The sequence below is a fragment of the Scophthalmus maximus genome, chromosome 12 (assembly GCF_022379125.1).
Source record: "Scophthalmus maximus strain ysfricsl-2021 chromosome 12, ASM2237912v1, whole genome shotgun sequence".
NCBI classification, from domain to species: Eukaryota; Metazoa; Chordata; class Actinopteri; order Pleuronectiformes; family Scophthalmidae; genus Scophthalmus; species Scophthalmus maximus.
The window spans coordinates 4,247,513-4,263,924 of record NC_061526.1 but is presented as its reverse complement, the minus strand read 5'-3'; the positions used below and the strand labels follow the sequence as shown (position 1 = coordinate 4,263,924).

The 16,412-nt window shown below is 43.8% G+C and overlaps 3 protein-coding genes across 6 annotated transcripts; 1 reads left to right on the top strand and 2 right to left on the bottom strand.

The window, feature by feature from the left end:
* The first annotated feature begins 242 nt into the window (after nucleotides 1-242).
* On the top strand, nucleotides 243-7,121 carry LOC118318647 (eukaryotic translation initiation factor 5A-1). Of its 4 annotated transcripts, XM_035648517.2 has the most exons (6): nucleotides 246-708; nucleotides 2,627-2,800; nucleotides 3,313-3,417; nucleotides 4,845-4,976; nucleotides 5,436-5,508; nucleotides 6,405-6,540. In XM_035648517.2, the coding sequence occupies exons 2-5, from the start codon at nucleotides 2,633-2,635 to the stop codon at nucleotides 5,496-5,498; spliced, it is 468 nt and encodes a 155-aa protein (XP_035504410.1). In that variant the 5' UTR covers nucleotides 246-708; nucleotides 2,627-2,632; the 3' UTR covers nucleotides 5,499-5,508; nucleotides 6,405-6,540. The 4 variants fall into 4 exon arrangements, with proteins under 4 accessions (XP_035504396.1, XP_035504386.1, XP_035504410.1 ...); XM_035648503.2 differs by lacking the exon at nucleotides 5,436-5,508 and having other exon boundaries at nucleotides 243-708; nucleotides 2,631-2,800; nucleotides 6,405-7,121; XM_035648493.2 differs by lacking the exon at nucleotides 5,436-5,508 and having other exon boundaries at nucleotides 244-708; nucleotides 6,405-7,121.
* Nucleotides 7,120-12,275, bottom strand: gps2 (G protein pathway suppressor 2). Its single transcript, XM_035648452.2, has 11 exons — nucleotides 12,108-12,275; nucleotides 11,590-11,707; nucleotides 10,659-10,768; nucleotides 10,396-10,508; nucleotides 10,226-10,305; nucleotides 10,053-10,132; nucleotides 9,618-9,789; nucleotides 9,272-9,355; nucleotides 9,062-9,138; nucleotides 8,722-8,817; nucleotides 7,120-7,878 (listed from the first exon to the last, which is right to left on the bottom strand). Exons 2-11 carry the CDS (start codon nucleotides 11,681-11,683, stop codon nucleotides 7,786-7,788), a joined length of 999 nt encoding a protein of 332 aa, XP_035504345.1. The 5' UTR covers nucleotides 11,684-11,707; nucleotides 12,108-12,275; the 3' UTR covers nucleotides 7,120-7,785.
* A 761-nt stretch (nucleotides 12,276-13,036) lies between these two features.
* gabarapa (GABA(A) receptor-associated protein a) lies at nucleotides 13,037-16,217 on the bottom strand. The gene is made up of 4 exons (XM_035648529.2): nucleotides 15,955-16,217; nucleotides 14,386-14,464; nucleotides 14,164-14,282; nucleotides 13,037-14,015 (listed from the first exon to the last, which is right to left on the bottom strand). Exons 1-4 carry the CDS (start codon nucleotides 16,042-16,044, stop codon nucleotides 13,935-13,937), a joined length of 369 nt encoding a protein of 122 aa, XP_035504422.1. The 5' UTR covers nucleotides 16,045-16,217; the 3' UTR covers nucleotides 13,037-13,934.
* Between the last annotated feature and the right edge of the window lie 195 nt (nucleotides 16,218-16,412).

Sequence of the window (16,412 nt, the reverse complement as noted above, 5' to 3'; positions counted from 1 at the left end):
CTTCAGTGTAAAAGTGTGTCAGTTGTGGAAAAGACGAAAAGACCAAGTCAATCCTCCCGTTACTTGTGGTCGAAAGCCCAGAATAGTTAGCAAGTGACCTTGAATTTTTTGATCATTTTATAATAATCTAAAATATTAGCCAAAATAACATAAATAAAAAAAAAAAAACCCGTTAAAAACACGGGCTTTTATTGTGACAGCTAAAACGGGAAGTCCAGCGTTGAGATGAGATTTATTTTCGTTAACGTGACAGTGGTGAGGAGCAGGAGGAGGAAGAGTCCAGGCTGGACAGGCGGTTCTGACGCTGCGAGCTCCGGGGCGCAGGTTCTCACTTTTCGGCCCGGCGGCTCAGTCTGACGGCGGCGAGCCTCCGTACGAGGTCAACTCCAATCTGGACCGGAACCCAGGGAGGGAGAGGAGAGCAGAGTGTGTGTGTGTGTGTGTGGAATGAAAGTGGAATAATATTAATAATAATAATAAAGATAGCTGATAGTTTAAAACAAAAATAAAGACAGAGAAAAATATAAAGGGGGCAAGCGACATCGCCAACGAGCCACAGAGGAGGAAACCGAGCCCGAGCCAGACGACCCGTCAGCCCTGCTCCAGGGAGGCGACAGAGGAGGAGGAGGAAGAGGAGGAATTAAAGGGAGAGGGAGGCTGATCAGTCACCGAGCGAGGGGAGTGCGAGCCATTGTCATCACCACCGCGGTGAGTTCCCTATCAAAACATCCAATGGACGGGGCGTGTTCGCGCCTGGGCAGACGAGTTATCCTATGCACATGTCTGTATGAAGCGGTATTATTATGATCCCCCCCCCCCCCGGCTACATAACGGCGTGTTATCGCAGGAGACCACCATCTTATGCGAACTTGGGAGCTACGTTGTCACTTGGTTGCTAAAAATGGAAATGTCCCATTGGCCCATTATTGCGGCTGTTCTAAGTTTTTTCTTTTACTTTTAATCCTGCCAGGATTTCGTTATTAGCGCGACTTCTGGACGCGTCCGCGCGCTCCTGCCGCCGGAACCAGGACGCGGTCGCAACGACAAACTGAACCCGTGTTGTTTTCCTCCAGTGCGCCGCAGCCATCGCGGGTATTAGCTTAGTCATTACTGTGCGGCCGCGGGCCAACATTCCGATCAACTTCCTCGGTTGTGGAAAATAATCTGTGACCGGGGGGGGGGGGGCTGTCTTTCACGCGGAGCCGGTACGAAAGGGTCCTAATAAAGTGCCGCGTAAAGGTTGCCCCCCCCCCCCCCCCGTGCTTGTGGACTTCCATCTCGTCCTCCGCAGGGCCGCGGCCCCTGAGCGCAGTCAGTGCGCATGGATGCGGGGACGCACGGACTTGGCACGCTGCGCGTATGCGCACCAGGCCGCAGTCAGCGCCTGTCTTCCTTTTCCCCTTTCAACACCGCGGGACTCGCTCGCACAGCTCTCCGGTTGCAGTTCAGCTGCAGCCAAAGATGAAACTCCATGTACATGTTTTTTGCTGTTTATATCTTAATGTCACTATAACATAGGACTGTTCTTACTTGAGCCAACAGGTGCCATGTTTCTTATTGCTTTATTTAGCCCTGGCTGGCCTGCATCATGCGCTCCTGTGTCACTTCCTGTGCCCCCCCCCCCCCCCAATATAAATTCATCCCGAGAGGCAAATATCACATGTCCAACCATATTCATCTACCTGATATGCCATCACGGATTAACTTGCACAAATGCTAGTTACAGTGTGTGTTGTACCACAATACAGTGCACCAATCTGACCTGGAGGTGAAAAGTTCTGTCAGCCCTGAAAAAACACCAAACGTCATAGACTAAGAAGAAGATGATGATAAAATCAAATATTACAATATTTACTGTGTGGTCGTTTCATCAATATCTAATGTAATATTTGTGGTTTTATGATAAGCTGTCATCTAAATAGTGGATACAGTATAGCAAAGAGAAGAGAAGAAGTGGGGATAATGCACCTTGAATTATTTTACAAGAACCAAAAGTTGCAATCTTAACACTGTCATGTCTCAAACGACAATTTTCGCATTATTGACATAATCCGGCCATACACCATAAAATAAGTAACTACTTCTTCTAGCTCTAACAAGAACTGTTATTCCGTTGTCATTTGCCTGAATCCCGTGTCTGAACATACGTTAAAGGAGACATGTTATGCTCATATTCAGGTTCATACTTTCAATTCGGGTTACCACTTGAAAAGGTTTACATGCTCCTAATGTTCAGAAAGGGCATCAGTGTTGTCATACTGCCTGTCTCTGCTCTGATTGGCCAGCTGGGCCAGTCTGTTGTGATTGGTCAACTGCTTTCAAAATGTGTAGGAAATGTCACGCCCGTTCACCAGAAAAGTGGAGATTCTCAGATTGCAGGCGGGGTTACCCCCAAACGAGTCCAACTGTGACATCCGAGTGGGAGAGAAATCTGAACCAGTTGTTCAGAGCCAGGCTGTAGCGTTCATCCAGCTCACAAAATAAAGACAGGGTGGTCATTGTTTCACAGTTTGTGGGCCGGCAGGGTCCACAGACACCCACATTTATGAGCACAAACACTGAAAGAGTGCTTCTTGCATAACATGTCACCCTTAACGTCTGCGTCCCGTGTGTCGGCCCTCCACAGGCAGGCATGGCAGATGCGGAGCTGGACTTCCAGACGGGCGATGCCGGGGCGTCCGCCACCTACCCCATGCAGTGCTCGGCCCTGCGCAAAAACGGCTTTGTTGTGCTGAAAGGCCGACCCTGCAAGATCGTGGAGATGTCCACCTCCAAGACCGGCAAGCACGGCCACGCCAAGGTCAGTAAATGACCCACTCGCGCCCCACACTTTAGCGGCAAAACTATCGATGCCTTATTGCACGACTTTGAATGTAAAATGCATGTACGTCCACTTCTGTCCAGCTCGGATTCACTTTGATTAAAAGAGTTTTGAAGAGAATACAAACAAGGGGGAGGGGTTTCAGTCAACCACTGCTCTACTATCTATCTATTTGTCTCATTAATAATAATGAACACTGATGGACGCTTTCAGTCTCCACAACAACATGAACGTGTCCCTGGTGGGTCGCAGGTTTCCTCCTTAAAAAAGGGTTTTAAACATGATACACTTGACAAAACTATTGATGGACAACCTCCCTTTTTTTGAAATGATCGTAGGTAAGCCAAGCACTTGTTGACACATTGAATATAATATAGATACTGATTGGTAAAATATAGGTCAAGGTGTTTAAAAAACAAAACAAACATTACGTGTGTATTTCGTTTTGGGACTCGATTAATCCTCTCCGTGTTCTCCCGTTGCTCGTGCAGGTGCACTTGGTCGGTATCGACATCTTCACTGGTAAGAAGTATGAAGACATTTGTCCCTCCACCCACAACATGGACGTACCCAACATCAAGAGAATGGAATACCAGGTGAGACAGCTGGAGGACAGACGCGGTCTTCACCATTGTAAAATGAAGTATTAAATGCATACTAGTATTCCAGGAGTCAGATACTGCAACATTAGGATTGATTTGGAGCCACACAAGGCTCTAGATCAACAAATATATAGGCAATATACTAATTACCAAGAAATTATTACACATATTTGCCGGGTTGTGTAAATGTGCACTCGACAGAAAACTGGGATTGCGTCCTCTTAGGGAGTATGTAAGTTTGAGTCGATTATGAGGAGTGCGTTATTTGTCGTCAGTGGGGAAATTATAATCACACCTTTCATTTCGCCGCGATGTTCATCAACGGTTTTTCAATAACCAAAAAGATTTTCGGTGATGATCCTACACGGCTGCTGGAGGACAATTAGGAGGAGTTGGCTGCTTATTTGAAAAAAGATTATTACAGCAGTTAGCAAAAGAGTGTCTGGAGTGAGGAGAGCTGGTCTCTCAGACACATGTTCATATGGATGAAGGAAAACGCCATCTCCAACAAAACCCCTGTAAGACTGAATCACGCCCTCGGCCGTCAGGCAAATCAATCTCTCCGGCGCAATATCAACATGCAAATTTCCCAATCCAGAAACCTGGGTGTCATGTTTGATGGCTACTTGTCCTTGTCTGACCGTGTTGCAGTTTGTCTCCTGGTTTTTGCCACTTTGTTTTATAAAAACATATGAAAAATAAAGTTTACCTGATAACTCACCCAACAGGCCAGGTTTATCTCTCTCCTCCCTTCATGCACGGTGGAACGTTCGTAGCAGGTCCAGGATGTGGCGGCACGTCCGGTCCTCGATCAGCCTGAAAGGGGACGTGTCCCTCTGCTGCTCATCGCCCCATAATCTGAGTCAAGTCACCAATGGTTGTACTTATTATTTAGCTAGTGAGAGACCATAAGTATATATATATATATTTTGGCATACTGACATATGGTGAGCTGTGCTGTGGAGCTTTTTTGCGCCTTTCAGCGAGTTGTTTCGGTTCGGCGGCTCTCCAGCGCACCGTTTTGGTTCAGTCTCGCTGGTCCTTTCACCTCAAACATCTCATCATGTGATTCAATTCAAATTGGAGAAATGTGAGTTTCTTTTTAATATCCAGTCTCTTGTGAAGAGAACCCGATGGTTAGCTGAAGAGGCAGCGATTAAAACATGCTGTGTGTGGTGTGGAATGCTCACAGCTCGCCGGGCTGAAAAGAAAATGGTGCAGAACTTCTTCTTGTAGAAGAGAAACCGTACAGTCCCAGCGCTCCCCATACACTTAACTGCAGCTTCGTGCAGTTCGTAACGATGCTGGCGGGAGCGAGAAACAATCAACTTCCGCGGGTCGGCGTAATGAAAATAATTAATACTGAAATGTTTGTGCGCGACTAAGAAAACCCACTGACCCTTCCCCTTGTGTTCTCCAAGCTCATTGGGATCCAGGAAGGCTACCTGTCCCTGCTCCAGGACAGCGGGGAGGTGAGGGAGGACCTGAAGATTCCCGAGGGAGACCTGGGCAGAGAAATAGAGAGCAAGCACGATGCCGGAGAGGAGATCATGGTCAGTACTTTTTTTTTTTTTACCATCTCACCTCACGCTCTTTGATGCTGTGGTTCTGTCCGTTCTGGAAACACGTCGTCCTCGCCGTGAGGCCGGACCGTCCGAATGTGTCCGAGACATTTTGACCTCTTAAAAAAACCCCACACAAAATCTCTCGATTCACAGCGAGCATGTGTTGACGGCTGCAAACAAAAACGCAGCTCTTTCGCAGCAAGATTTAATCGCCACGCCCCGATGCCTGCTGCTCCGCCCAGACGCCACAGGGCGTCGCGGAAAGGTTCCCGTCAGCGCGACTCGGACAATCTCCTGCTACAGATTTCATATCTGAAAAAAACGCCTTTTTCTTTTTTTAAAGGATTAGAAAAGAGACATTGAGGTGTCGGGTCTGTCACACTCAATCAGAATGCTGTCGATAATAACAAAGCGCCTTTGTCCCGACTCTCCATTTCACCCCGTCAGATCACCGTTCTAAACGCAATGGATGAAGAAGCCGCCATTGGCATCAAGGCCTTGGGTAAATAAGCCACTGCAGGTAAATACAGAGCTAGAGGTGTTTTCGACACGACACGCAGCTGACCTCTCACCGCCACCACCACCACCCCCCTAAACACCACCTAACCCAAGCCTGTCTGAAGAGGAGTGTGTGTGTGTGCACTCTGTAAAATGATGTACGTGTATCTGCGCGTATGGGTGTTACAATACAAGCCACAAGCATGTGCCATGCCGGTGCGAGTGTGTGTGTGTGATGTCTGAATCATGTACAGTTTACTGTCCATCGGTGGATGCAATATGTATGTATTATATTGGAAAAATCCACGTTTTCTGCCCATATTTCTGCTTTGCGCAATTGTTTTACATGTATATATGTTTGAAATGCACCTTATAAGTGATCAGATGACAGATGACATTGTCATAATTGACCAAAAGTAAACAAAGTTTGACGCTTGTGTGAAGCGACGGTTACTACTGAGCAGTGTGTCACTGTGGATTTGCCTTCCCCTCAATGTACTTTTTGTTTTCTGTTTTGTTATTATGATTGTCATCAATGTTTTTTTTTTTTGCATCGCACTATCAAATAATAATGGAAGCTTAAGGCTCATATTGTATATCTGAGCTATTTTGGGTTTTTTTTTCTCTCTGCGGGTTGCACTTCATTCCACAGCCTGATCCCGCCAGTTGCTTCCTTTTCTTCCTTTTAAGAAACGGCCCGTGGCATTGCTGTAATTGTTGAGTCAAAACTGTTTCATGCACTTTCTTACCTGCAAACGGTGGGCCACACACAAAAAAAGAAAAAGTCATATGCAATGTTTCCTCAGTGGAGGAAAGTTAAAACACATATTGCTTCATTAAAAATGTGGTGTTTATTATTTTTTTCTCTTCCTTTTCGTTGTCTTCTCACTCCTTCCGTCCTTTGTAATTCTGTTGCAGGGGCAAACGAGATGCACTGGACCTGGGGGGAAAAGGAGGGGATATTTGCCTCGTCAATGCTATTCTCCCCCTTTTCTCTTTTCGTTTTGTCTTTGGTTTTCATACTCTATCTCTCCCCCCCTCGCTCTGTTTTCTGACCTTCCTTTGAGACGAACTTGAATAAATAAGTGGAATTTTGAATGGTAAAAGAAAATAAATAAAGGAGATTCAGACATGAAAAAAATCCACAAGTCTGAGTCCAGAGGTAAAGCTGTAAAAGGACGCGTAGAGGAAGGTCTCTCACTAAAAATCGAGTAGGTCTATAAATATTCAGTAGCTACCTACCATCACCGAAGGAAAACGGTGATAACGTCACAACTCTTTTGTTTGATACGTTCCCCCTGTTATATCAAGGGCTTCAACAGTAGTTCTCCTGAGGCTTCTTCAGTGTTCCATCCTCCTGTTGTTCGATTTCATCACCTGAAACTTGTCTATTAAAACAAATGGTTACCAACATGGCACACGGACGTTCATCTTTCTTCTTTTTTTTGTCTCCGGGCTTTGCAAAGTGAACAAGCATAATTCCTTCAGCCAACCCCTTGGCAGAGACCCTGAACTCCGGAGTTGCTTGGAGGCTAACTGTATTATTTGGCATACTCTCAAAAGTTTGAGTGATGATTCATGAGGCGGACGAGTTGTCCAAGCTGTGCAGAAGAAATAAAGTTGACTCAAACTGTTGGACGTGGCGTTTGCTTATCATCTTTATTCAATAACATAAAAGGCTTTCAAACAGAGGACAGCGCAAAAACACGGGAAATCCTCCATATTGTACCTGTGTCAAGACCAATTTTAAACCTAATGTGATCAACCAGAGGTATCAGTCGAACCAACGTGTTTCTCTCTTACAGTAGTGTTTGTGTGAGCTCAGCAGTAATATGTCGATTTAATCCACCAACTCCAAATTGAACCACTAAATGTTGCTGAAAATGTTTATTCTATTCTGGTTTTTGCTACTTGTGAGCAGAGACACTGAGCTCTGAACAGTGGTGTAATTACTGAGATGTTAGTATTCAGTGATTAAGCTCTGGTCCATGCAGTCTGGTTTAATACAAGATATTAACATTTCAGGGCATATAAGCACCTCCACAAAGGCATTACAGTGTACAGTAGGTCAAATAATAAACTATTTTACAAATTAACATGATTTGAAGTTATGTCAAAAACATGAGGGCTGCTCCTCAATCATTAACAAAGTTAAAAAAAAACAACAACAACTTAAAAGCAGTTACTATACATGAAATAAAACAAATCTTATGGCAAAATCCAACCTGGTGACTTCAGTTGAAAAGGGGCCGATTCATTACTTGGCGGCGGCGGCTCTGCAGGCGACCGTGGCTGCGAGTTACTTGCCGTGGTGGTAGAACCTCTGGCCGCTCTGGCTGTGGGGTAGGAAGCCGTGGCGAGGGGCAGGCTGGGGAGAGCTCTGGAATGCCGCCTGGAGACGGAAACACGGAGCAGACGAGTGTCAATGTCGGTTGATGAAAATTATTATTGTAAATTATTCTCAGGCAAAAGTCTTGATGAGCATTTTTAACAGGGACGTGGTTGTTTTTTTTCCAGTAAAGGTGCACATCATGAATACAAACACATGGTGGCAGTATAGATACATGTATTGTGAAAAGGGAATAAGCGCAAACATGAACGTCAAAAAGATAACGTTTTCTGACATTACCACGCAACAAAGGATTTCTAAGTAATAAATAAATCTTAGGCTACGTGTCGTTTAAGAGTGGGAATATCAGAAATATCAGTCGCCTGCGTTCAAAAATGAGGAATGTGGAGCATGTTTTCAGTTATATATTGGTAAAGTTTTCACGAAGATCAAAAAACAATATCTTTTGGCACATCAGCGCAACATTATCAGCATCGGGACTTTGAAAAGACTCTTCCATCTCTGTCTCTTCTGTCGAAAGAACCACACTGACTTGGGGGAAATTTCCTCTTTGTGGAGGAGGAAATGGCTGATGAAAATACTATAATCTCTATAATCTCATTATATTCTGACTTTATTTTTTAAATAATATTATGACTTTATTCCCATAACATTACAACCTCAATATGGCCCTAATCATCCGTCGTACAACCTTGTACATTTTACCTAACAAGAACTGCTCAAGCCAAAAACAAAATAAAAAGGGGGGAGAGACAAAATAAAAAGGGGGTCGACGGTCTCTCCCCCAAGGAGGAGCCAACTGGGTGGAATCAAATCAGCCTACATTGGAGAGGAAGTGACAGAGATCTGTGAATGGTGTTCATGTAAAGAGCTGCGTGAGTTCACCTTCGCAGTGGGCATCTGGACCGACATTGACGGTGTGGGCAGCAGTCCGGAGGCAGAGGGGTGCATGGTTGGAGGATGCATTGGCCTCAAAGCGCCCTGTGAGTCGAGGAAGGACAAACAGATTTGTAATCAGACACGTTTGACACATTTTTTTCTTAGTTCTGTCTGATTAGATATACTGTAGATAATTCGCTGTATTACTGCAGCATTTTTATTTAATACACAATCCCTTTATCTCAGAATGCAAAAGACCTTTTTTTCAAAAGACAAAGCAAGTTTATTTAGTGTCTAGAATGAAACTTCATCAACACTAAAAGAAGCTTTTGTGAAATGGTCTTACGGCGTCAGTGAAGCCTGACTGTTGGTTGGCGTGTTCCAGCTGCTTCTGAAGTGGTATTCCTGCTCCAGGGATGTATCCTGCAGGGGATACACGAGTTAATATTTAGGTTAACTCACAATTTCTCTGAAACTATTTAGGCTGTTGTTGACTGCTGCTGATAGATACAAGGATTTTAATGGCAGAAGGAAGAGCACAACTTGAGGAACTGACCAGGCTGAGAGGTGAAGTGACTGTGGACAGGGTAGCCGGTCTGTTGGTGGGGAAGATACTGCATGGCCTGAAACGCAGACGCACCTGGGGGAGAACAAGAGCAACCGAGTCTCATTAAAGTCACTACATCTCACTTTGATCGTTTGGGCAAACCACAACGAGCACAAACGACAATATCCGCCTCCATAACAGACTTCTGACTTCATATCCAAATTTTGTAACTAGAAGAGTACCCCCCCCCCCACACACTTTATCAGGATTCTATGTATTGAAAACATGTGCACCTATTCCTATGTGACAATTTATGTGTAACCCATGCCACTGAAACCAATACACGTTTGTGTACCTCTGATCTGAGAGCTGCTCGCGAAACTGACAGGTACAGATGGTCCGGGGGCGTAGGTGGACGGATGTTGGGACTGAGCCACCCCGTAGGACTCGTGGACCCCCTGGCCCCCACTGAACTGCCCGTGCTCTGCTGAGCCCGAGCTGAAGCCGGGCGTCTGATAGTGACGTGTCTGAAAGACGAGGAGGAACAATAGGTCTTAACAGTGTGATAAGAATTACTGGTTTCTCTCTTAATGTAAAAGTCTGCTTCTCCAAATATTTCTGGATTAAAAGGTATGTTCACAAAAATAATTGAATGTAGATTTAACACACAAACAACACAGTCAGAGTCAGGCTGCACTGTTGAGCACAGAAAACTGATCCAACAAACAATTACAACTGTGTATCCTTAATTTATCCAAGAGGATCTCATCATCAACACCTCTTTACTTACTGGAATCACAGAAGCTGGGAACAGCTGTTTGCTTCGTTCTCCAAGGAGCGCACCAGGCCGACTGTGGCTGACCGAACCGCCTGAGAGCGGAGGAGAGAAGGATTAGCTGACTGATATTAATGATGGAAGAAGAAGACAATTGACATACGTTAGAACTGGAAAAAGCATCTCACCTTGAATGCTGAGGAGGTGCTGCCCTGCATGCATGGGCAGACTGGCTTGGTAGCTGGCTGACGTCAGTGTTGTGATATCACTGGAGGCGACAGGGACACAGAATTGAAACTGAAGAATACTTGTGTACAATCCCAAACTTAATAACTGAATTTTAAACGATAAACACTACCTCTGCTCCTTTCTGCGTCTCTTTTCCTCTTCATGGAGAACTTTCTTCAGCTGCAAGAAGAGCTGGTGTTTCTCTTCTTGGAGTCCCTGAAGTTTCTCGCCCATCTTCATCACCTGAAGTTCACGATGGGTTTTCGGATTAACATATATATTTTTACTATATATATTATTGTCTAAACCCAGGCCAAGATGGCAAAGCTATCTTTTGCTACAGACACAGCAAACCTCTACCGGAATTAGAGTTTGTCTTATCACTTTTCCTACCTGTTCTTTGGTCTCCTCCAGGGACATCCTCTCCTCTATTTCTTTCGTCCTCTTCCTTTCCTCTTCCTCCTTCATCTTCTGCTCCATCATTTTGTCCACCTCTTCCTCCTCTAAAAAGTTAAATAAAAGACCCAGATTTTTCAGTGATGAAAAAGTCATATCCAAAGCCCCCTATCTTACAAAACCAGCAACAACACGGTGAAGAAATAATCAATTAAAAGTTCTGTCATCTACTGTCAACATTCTTTTCCAGTGTTTCCCCTACCATTGAATTGGGAGGGCGCCCCGCCCCCCCCAGCGGGAGCCCCCGCCCCCCCTGAAATGTAAAATTGATTTTAATAAAAATATATAATTATTATTTTTATTTCATTTTTGTATTTTACATATAATGTCAAGCAGAAGTCATTTCAGGTCACTTTCCTTATACACCTTATTCCTCATTCCTGTATGAAAGATTGTGGATGAAACTTAACATGATTTGTGAACCCTAACCCTAATGAGCCCTACCCCCCCCCCCCCCCCCCCCCCCAACCAGTAAACCTAGGGGAAACACTGTTTTCATGTGTTTTTCTTGGCTTTTTGTTTTATTGCGTCAGCTGTCATTTCGTAAATATTCATGAGTTTTATGTTGCGTATTGTTTGCGTGGTGTGATGGAATGTCTAATGTTTGTGTATAGTGTCTAATGCGATTGTGTAAATTGTATTGTCGCAACATAAACTGCAGGACCCCAGGAAGAATAGCTTCTAGCTTATGCTGAAGGTAATGGGGATCCAAATAAACAAAACAAAATTTGACAATGCCACCTAACACCTAAGTGTTAACATGGATACTTATTCAGAGAGAGAAAAAACTAATGATATACACAAATAGACAGGCACGCGCGCACACACGCCCACACACGCACGCGCACACATACACATACACACACACCTTGTCTCTTGCGCTCCCTCTCCCTCATGATGTGTTTGTGGAGGGCTCTGGCCATCGCGTTGGACAGTTTGGGTCTCTCCAACAGGGCGGGCATGGTGACAGGCAGTGGAGGGGCCAGCTGGTGTGGGTCACAAATTCAGTTTAACAGTTGTGAAATATTTGCACAAGGTGCATAAAGCAACCGAGTGATATCAGCAGTAATAAATAAAAAAAACTGTCTTAATGAGTTACAGGCCATGGCTGCTATTCCGCTAACTGCTAGGTTAGCACTGTTAGCTTCGGCTGCTGGTAACTTGACAATAAACATTGGTACAGATCACGAACGAGCACGACGTAATTCATGATGTACAGAGTTTAACTGTGTTAACCTGCGACAATAGCTTTATTTTTTTTTTAAATGCCCGAGAGCAAATGATTAGTAACTGGGGTTAGCATGCTGCTTAGCACTAGCGCTGCGCATTCGATGACAGCTAACGTTACTTTCGTGTTGTGGCGTGATAAAGTACGAAAATCCTTACTTTTGTCGCTTTGTGGCTCGTTTGTACAGAACCTGCCCGTCGTGCAGTTTTCAATCTGAAGTCACTTGTCTGTGTACGGGGCAGTTAAACAACGTAGAATCAAAACTCCTCGACAGAACGTAAACAGACGAAGCGGGTTTCAGACCGGATGAGAAGGTTGCGCTTCCGGTGCCATGTCCCCATTTCCGAGTTCGTCCAAAGTGCATGCTGGGAATTGCAGTTTTTCAGGTATTTGATCGAGGACATCAAACCCATAGATATATTATGATCAAACCCTCTTGTCTAAATAGCAAATATAAACATTCAAATCCCCATTTTTTATAAACACATATGGTTAGACCGAAAGGGGTTTTCAGTAACCATATTTAAAAACAACATATGAAACATCTAATGCTTCAAACGTGCTGCCATTTTCATAGCGTTTAAAAAATTTTTTTGAAAAATCTATGGCGAATAACGTACTAGATTTTATTCATATGTATTGGATAAATATCACCATGACTCTAAAACAGAACCGGGCTTGTCAAAAGCTCGATTACGATTTTATTTTGCCTGTTTTTTTAAGTGTCTGCTTTCTTTCCTTGTATTGTTGCTCCCTTTATTCACATTCTGTCTGACAGAAAAGAAATGCTCGAATTGATCTAACCAGCTCCTCGCACAACAAACTCGTAAAAAATAAGACTGGCCTTGCACAACTTGTAAGGCAAACATTGTTTGAGCAAACACAGTAGCTGATCCGATAAGGTAACCTGTGCAAATACAGAAATAAAGGATAGATAGGTAGGTTTCAGGGTTGCTCTATGTTGTATACATTGTGATGGCCTCCAAGACAAATGTTTCACACCAATGTCTGCAATGAAGAAGACAGAATGTTTGACAAAACAAAAAGTATGACCTACAATAAGATAAATAAAGACAAGATACACAGATAGCTTTTCATCGCATTTTATCAAGTATGGTCATGAGTAGAGAGAAAGAGCCAGTAATGCAGCTGTATACAGAGTTCAATTCTTTTTTTTCTTTTTTTTTTAAAAAGGAGACATACTTAAAAAAAGAGAAAATTGCACTCAGCTTTACAATACCTTTAGAAATCAAGCCATCTAAAATAAACAATAATAACAACATTAATCATAGTAGCAGTCAAAAGAATAGTTTTACCACTGAAAGCAGCGATTGTTTTTTTTTGTCTGAATTCTATTAAACTCCTTGCTAGGGTCAGATGCAGGGCAACGCACTAAACTGTCATTCACACACTTCAGTGACTGGTGAGTTTTTGTTTTTTGTTTTTTTTAAATCAACCAAGTCACTGAAGGTTTTTTTTCTACGAGAAAAAACTGCTGCAAAACAGTCATCCTTTACTCTGCCAGAGATGACATTATCTTCCTTCAGCTAAACTAAAAAACAGGCCAACAAAAGTGAACAACCAAATAACTATCTGCATCGTCAGTAAGAGACGACTTGATCTCACATACTACGGCTTTCTTCCCTTAACCCTTGACTAACTATATTTACGGCCTAGTCCTAATATTACTTCATTAATCTTTCGCAGTTTCTCACTTAAATGTGATCAATTATGACACTAGAAAAATAACTGGCCACGAAACCACCTAACCCAGGTTGTTACAGAAAAGAGAGTGGAGGCAAATACAATTCAGACGGCAGAATAATAAAGACTTAAATGGATGGGAGAAGGGTGGGTGATGAAAGTGCATTTGACATATTTACTCTTGAAACTCTAAAGCTGCTGAGCTGGATTTAATATTTAAATGAATGAATGGTGGGGGTCTCAGAAATGTGGGTAGTGGTTGGAGGGGGATGGTAGTGGGATCAGATTTCCCTTTGGCTGTTCCCATACACACTCTCATCACTGTAGGCAATGTAGAGGAAAAAGTCCTCTTCATGGTGCTCCTGAGAAACAGAGGGAGGGAAAATAGGTGTTAGTGTTCGATCAAAAGCGCAGAGGATGGTGCACTTTAACACGCTAATAAAGACGTAGCCCGAGAGCTGGTCAATGAGGGAGGAAGGGAGGGAGTGAGGGAGTGAGTAAGGCTCTTGCCTGGTACAACAGTCCCATGGTAGCTGAGGTGGGTGGAATGACGTTGTTTACAAAGAAGAAGAGAGCATCCTCAGCTCGCAAGTGGATTCTTTTCCGGATGAGGAAGTAGAACTGGCCCACTGATAAAAGAGCATACACAAGAGTGTGAAATTGTTTTAAATATGACAACAAACTTGTTTTTTTCAAACATTGTTCAGAGACTTATAATAATGCAGTAATTACCTGTCAGGTCGGAGGGGACAAGGTATTTCTTCTTGTCCAGATCTCCTATTCTGGCTTTTGGGGCTTTCTCCACAATAACCTAAAAACAAAATACATAAATAAACACATAATGAAGAATTGTTGCGCAATGGCCCCTCACCAGGTGAATCTAGTGCCTGTTCCACAGAACAAAGGTTGTTCATCGACTGAGAAGTACTTAAATAGTTTGTTTCACCTTTCTCAGAAAAAGGGATCTGGGAACCTGATAAACTGTCACCGTTAAAAAAAAAAAGAGGAAAATAAGCAGAGAACACAGGAAGGGGGAAATAGCACTAAAATAAAACTACCTGCCCACACACCAAGCAGCATCATTGAAGATCATAATGAATTATGTAATTAATCAGCTAAAGTTGTTAACAATCCTTAGGGCTGCAACTAATGAAATCTATTTTCATATACTCGATTAATCTGTCGAGTATTTTTCTCGATTAATCTATTAGTTGTTAGGTTCATAAAATGACGATTGTATTTCCAAAAAACTCCAAGATGACGTTTTGTTTCGTCCACGCACCAAAGGTTTTTAGTTCACTGTCATAGAGGAGCAAAGAAACCAGAAAAAAATCACATTCAAGAAGCTGAAATCAGAGATTTTTTTCTTGATTTGAATTGAACCGATTAATCAATTATCAAAACAGTTGGCAATTAATTTAGTCATCGATTACTAGTCGATGAATCGATTAACAGTTGCAGCTCCAATGATCATTTAATTTGAAGCGGAAACAACCTGATTCATCATCACGTCCCTTGGTTTGTTTTCCTCTTCAGCGACAGTGACATAAGTATGTTTGTCATTGGATCAATATAATGACAGAAAATTGAGTTTTAAGTACTCAATTTTCTGTCATTATATTGATCCAATAATTGAATTATCAACAAGGGAAATCACTCGCCTGCTGAGGCCACATATCGAGCCATCCACGATGTGTATGTATGTACGTCATGCGTTACAAAAATAATAAAAGCACGTTGATACGTATGACAGTTTTGACCCCCAGGCCGGGTCCTCAGGTCAAATCGAGCGACGAAGGGGCCAAAGGTGGCGAACTGTACGATCCGTCTACAGGCGGCGGGGCGACGTAAACAAGTCGCCTGCTTGTTGACACCAGCTATTTTAAGGTGCGCTGCTGTTATCGTTTCCACATAGGGGCTGAAACTACTCCCCTCCGTCCGCCTTTCTCTTTCTGACACAGGCTTTGTGGCCACAGGCGCGTTATAATACTTCGCAATCAAAGATTGCCTTCACGATTTAGTGACATCAGCCTAAAATGAAAGACGATCGGAAGGATTACACGAAGCCGTCGCTAGCTGGCCTGTTCGGTGCTGTTGGCTCACCTCTACGTGACAGGCTTTGATGTGGGACAACGATACGTGGAGATACAATTAAAAAAAACAACAACAACACATGAACCGCATTGTTTGAGTCGCGTTTTTAAGATGCGATCGTCTAACGACGAGTCTGGTGTTGTGAAAAACCTTGAGCTCGGCTAGCCGTCAGGTTGCTAACAACACGAGCTAACGCTAGCTACTCACTGGGACCCTGTCCGGATACTTCTTCCTTATCTTCTCGCCCTCGGACCGTCTTTTCTCGAAGGGGTGCTCCTCTTTGTACTGGAACTTCATCGTTGAAAAGAGATGACAGACGACGGGTCGGTCGCTCGGTCGGTCGGTCGGTCACTCTGGGGCTCGTCGAGGGGGTTTCGCGCACGGAAGGGCTCGAATCGCTGACACACACTCACGCGACGAAAACAAACGATGCTAACTAGCCTCCGCTCGCCACAGCTGTTTTCCTAGTGCGACTGCGGCGGAGGGATACAATAACAACAACGTGACGTAGACGGGGAGTGTAGTTCGCAGGGGCGCGCCTCTTGGATAGCGCGAACCACATCGACGTCGCTTGCCTGCTTCTAACACTGGTTCAACCATGTGAAAGCCCCTTATTTGAAATTAAAATCCATGTCCTTTTTTCTTCTTCCGGGGGACTATTTTAT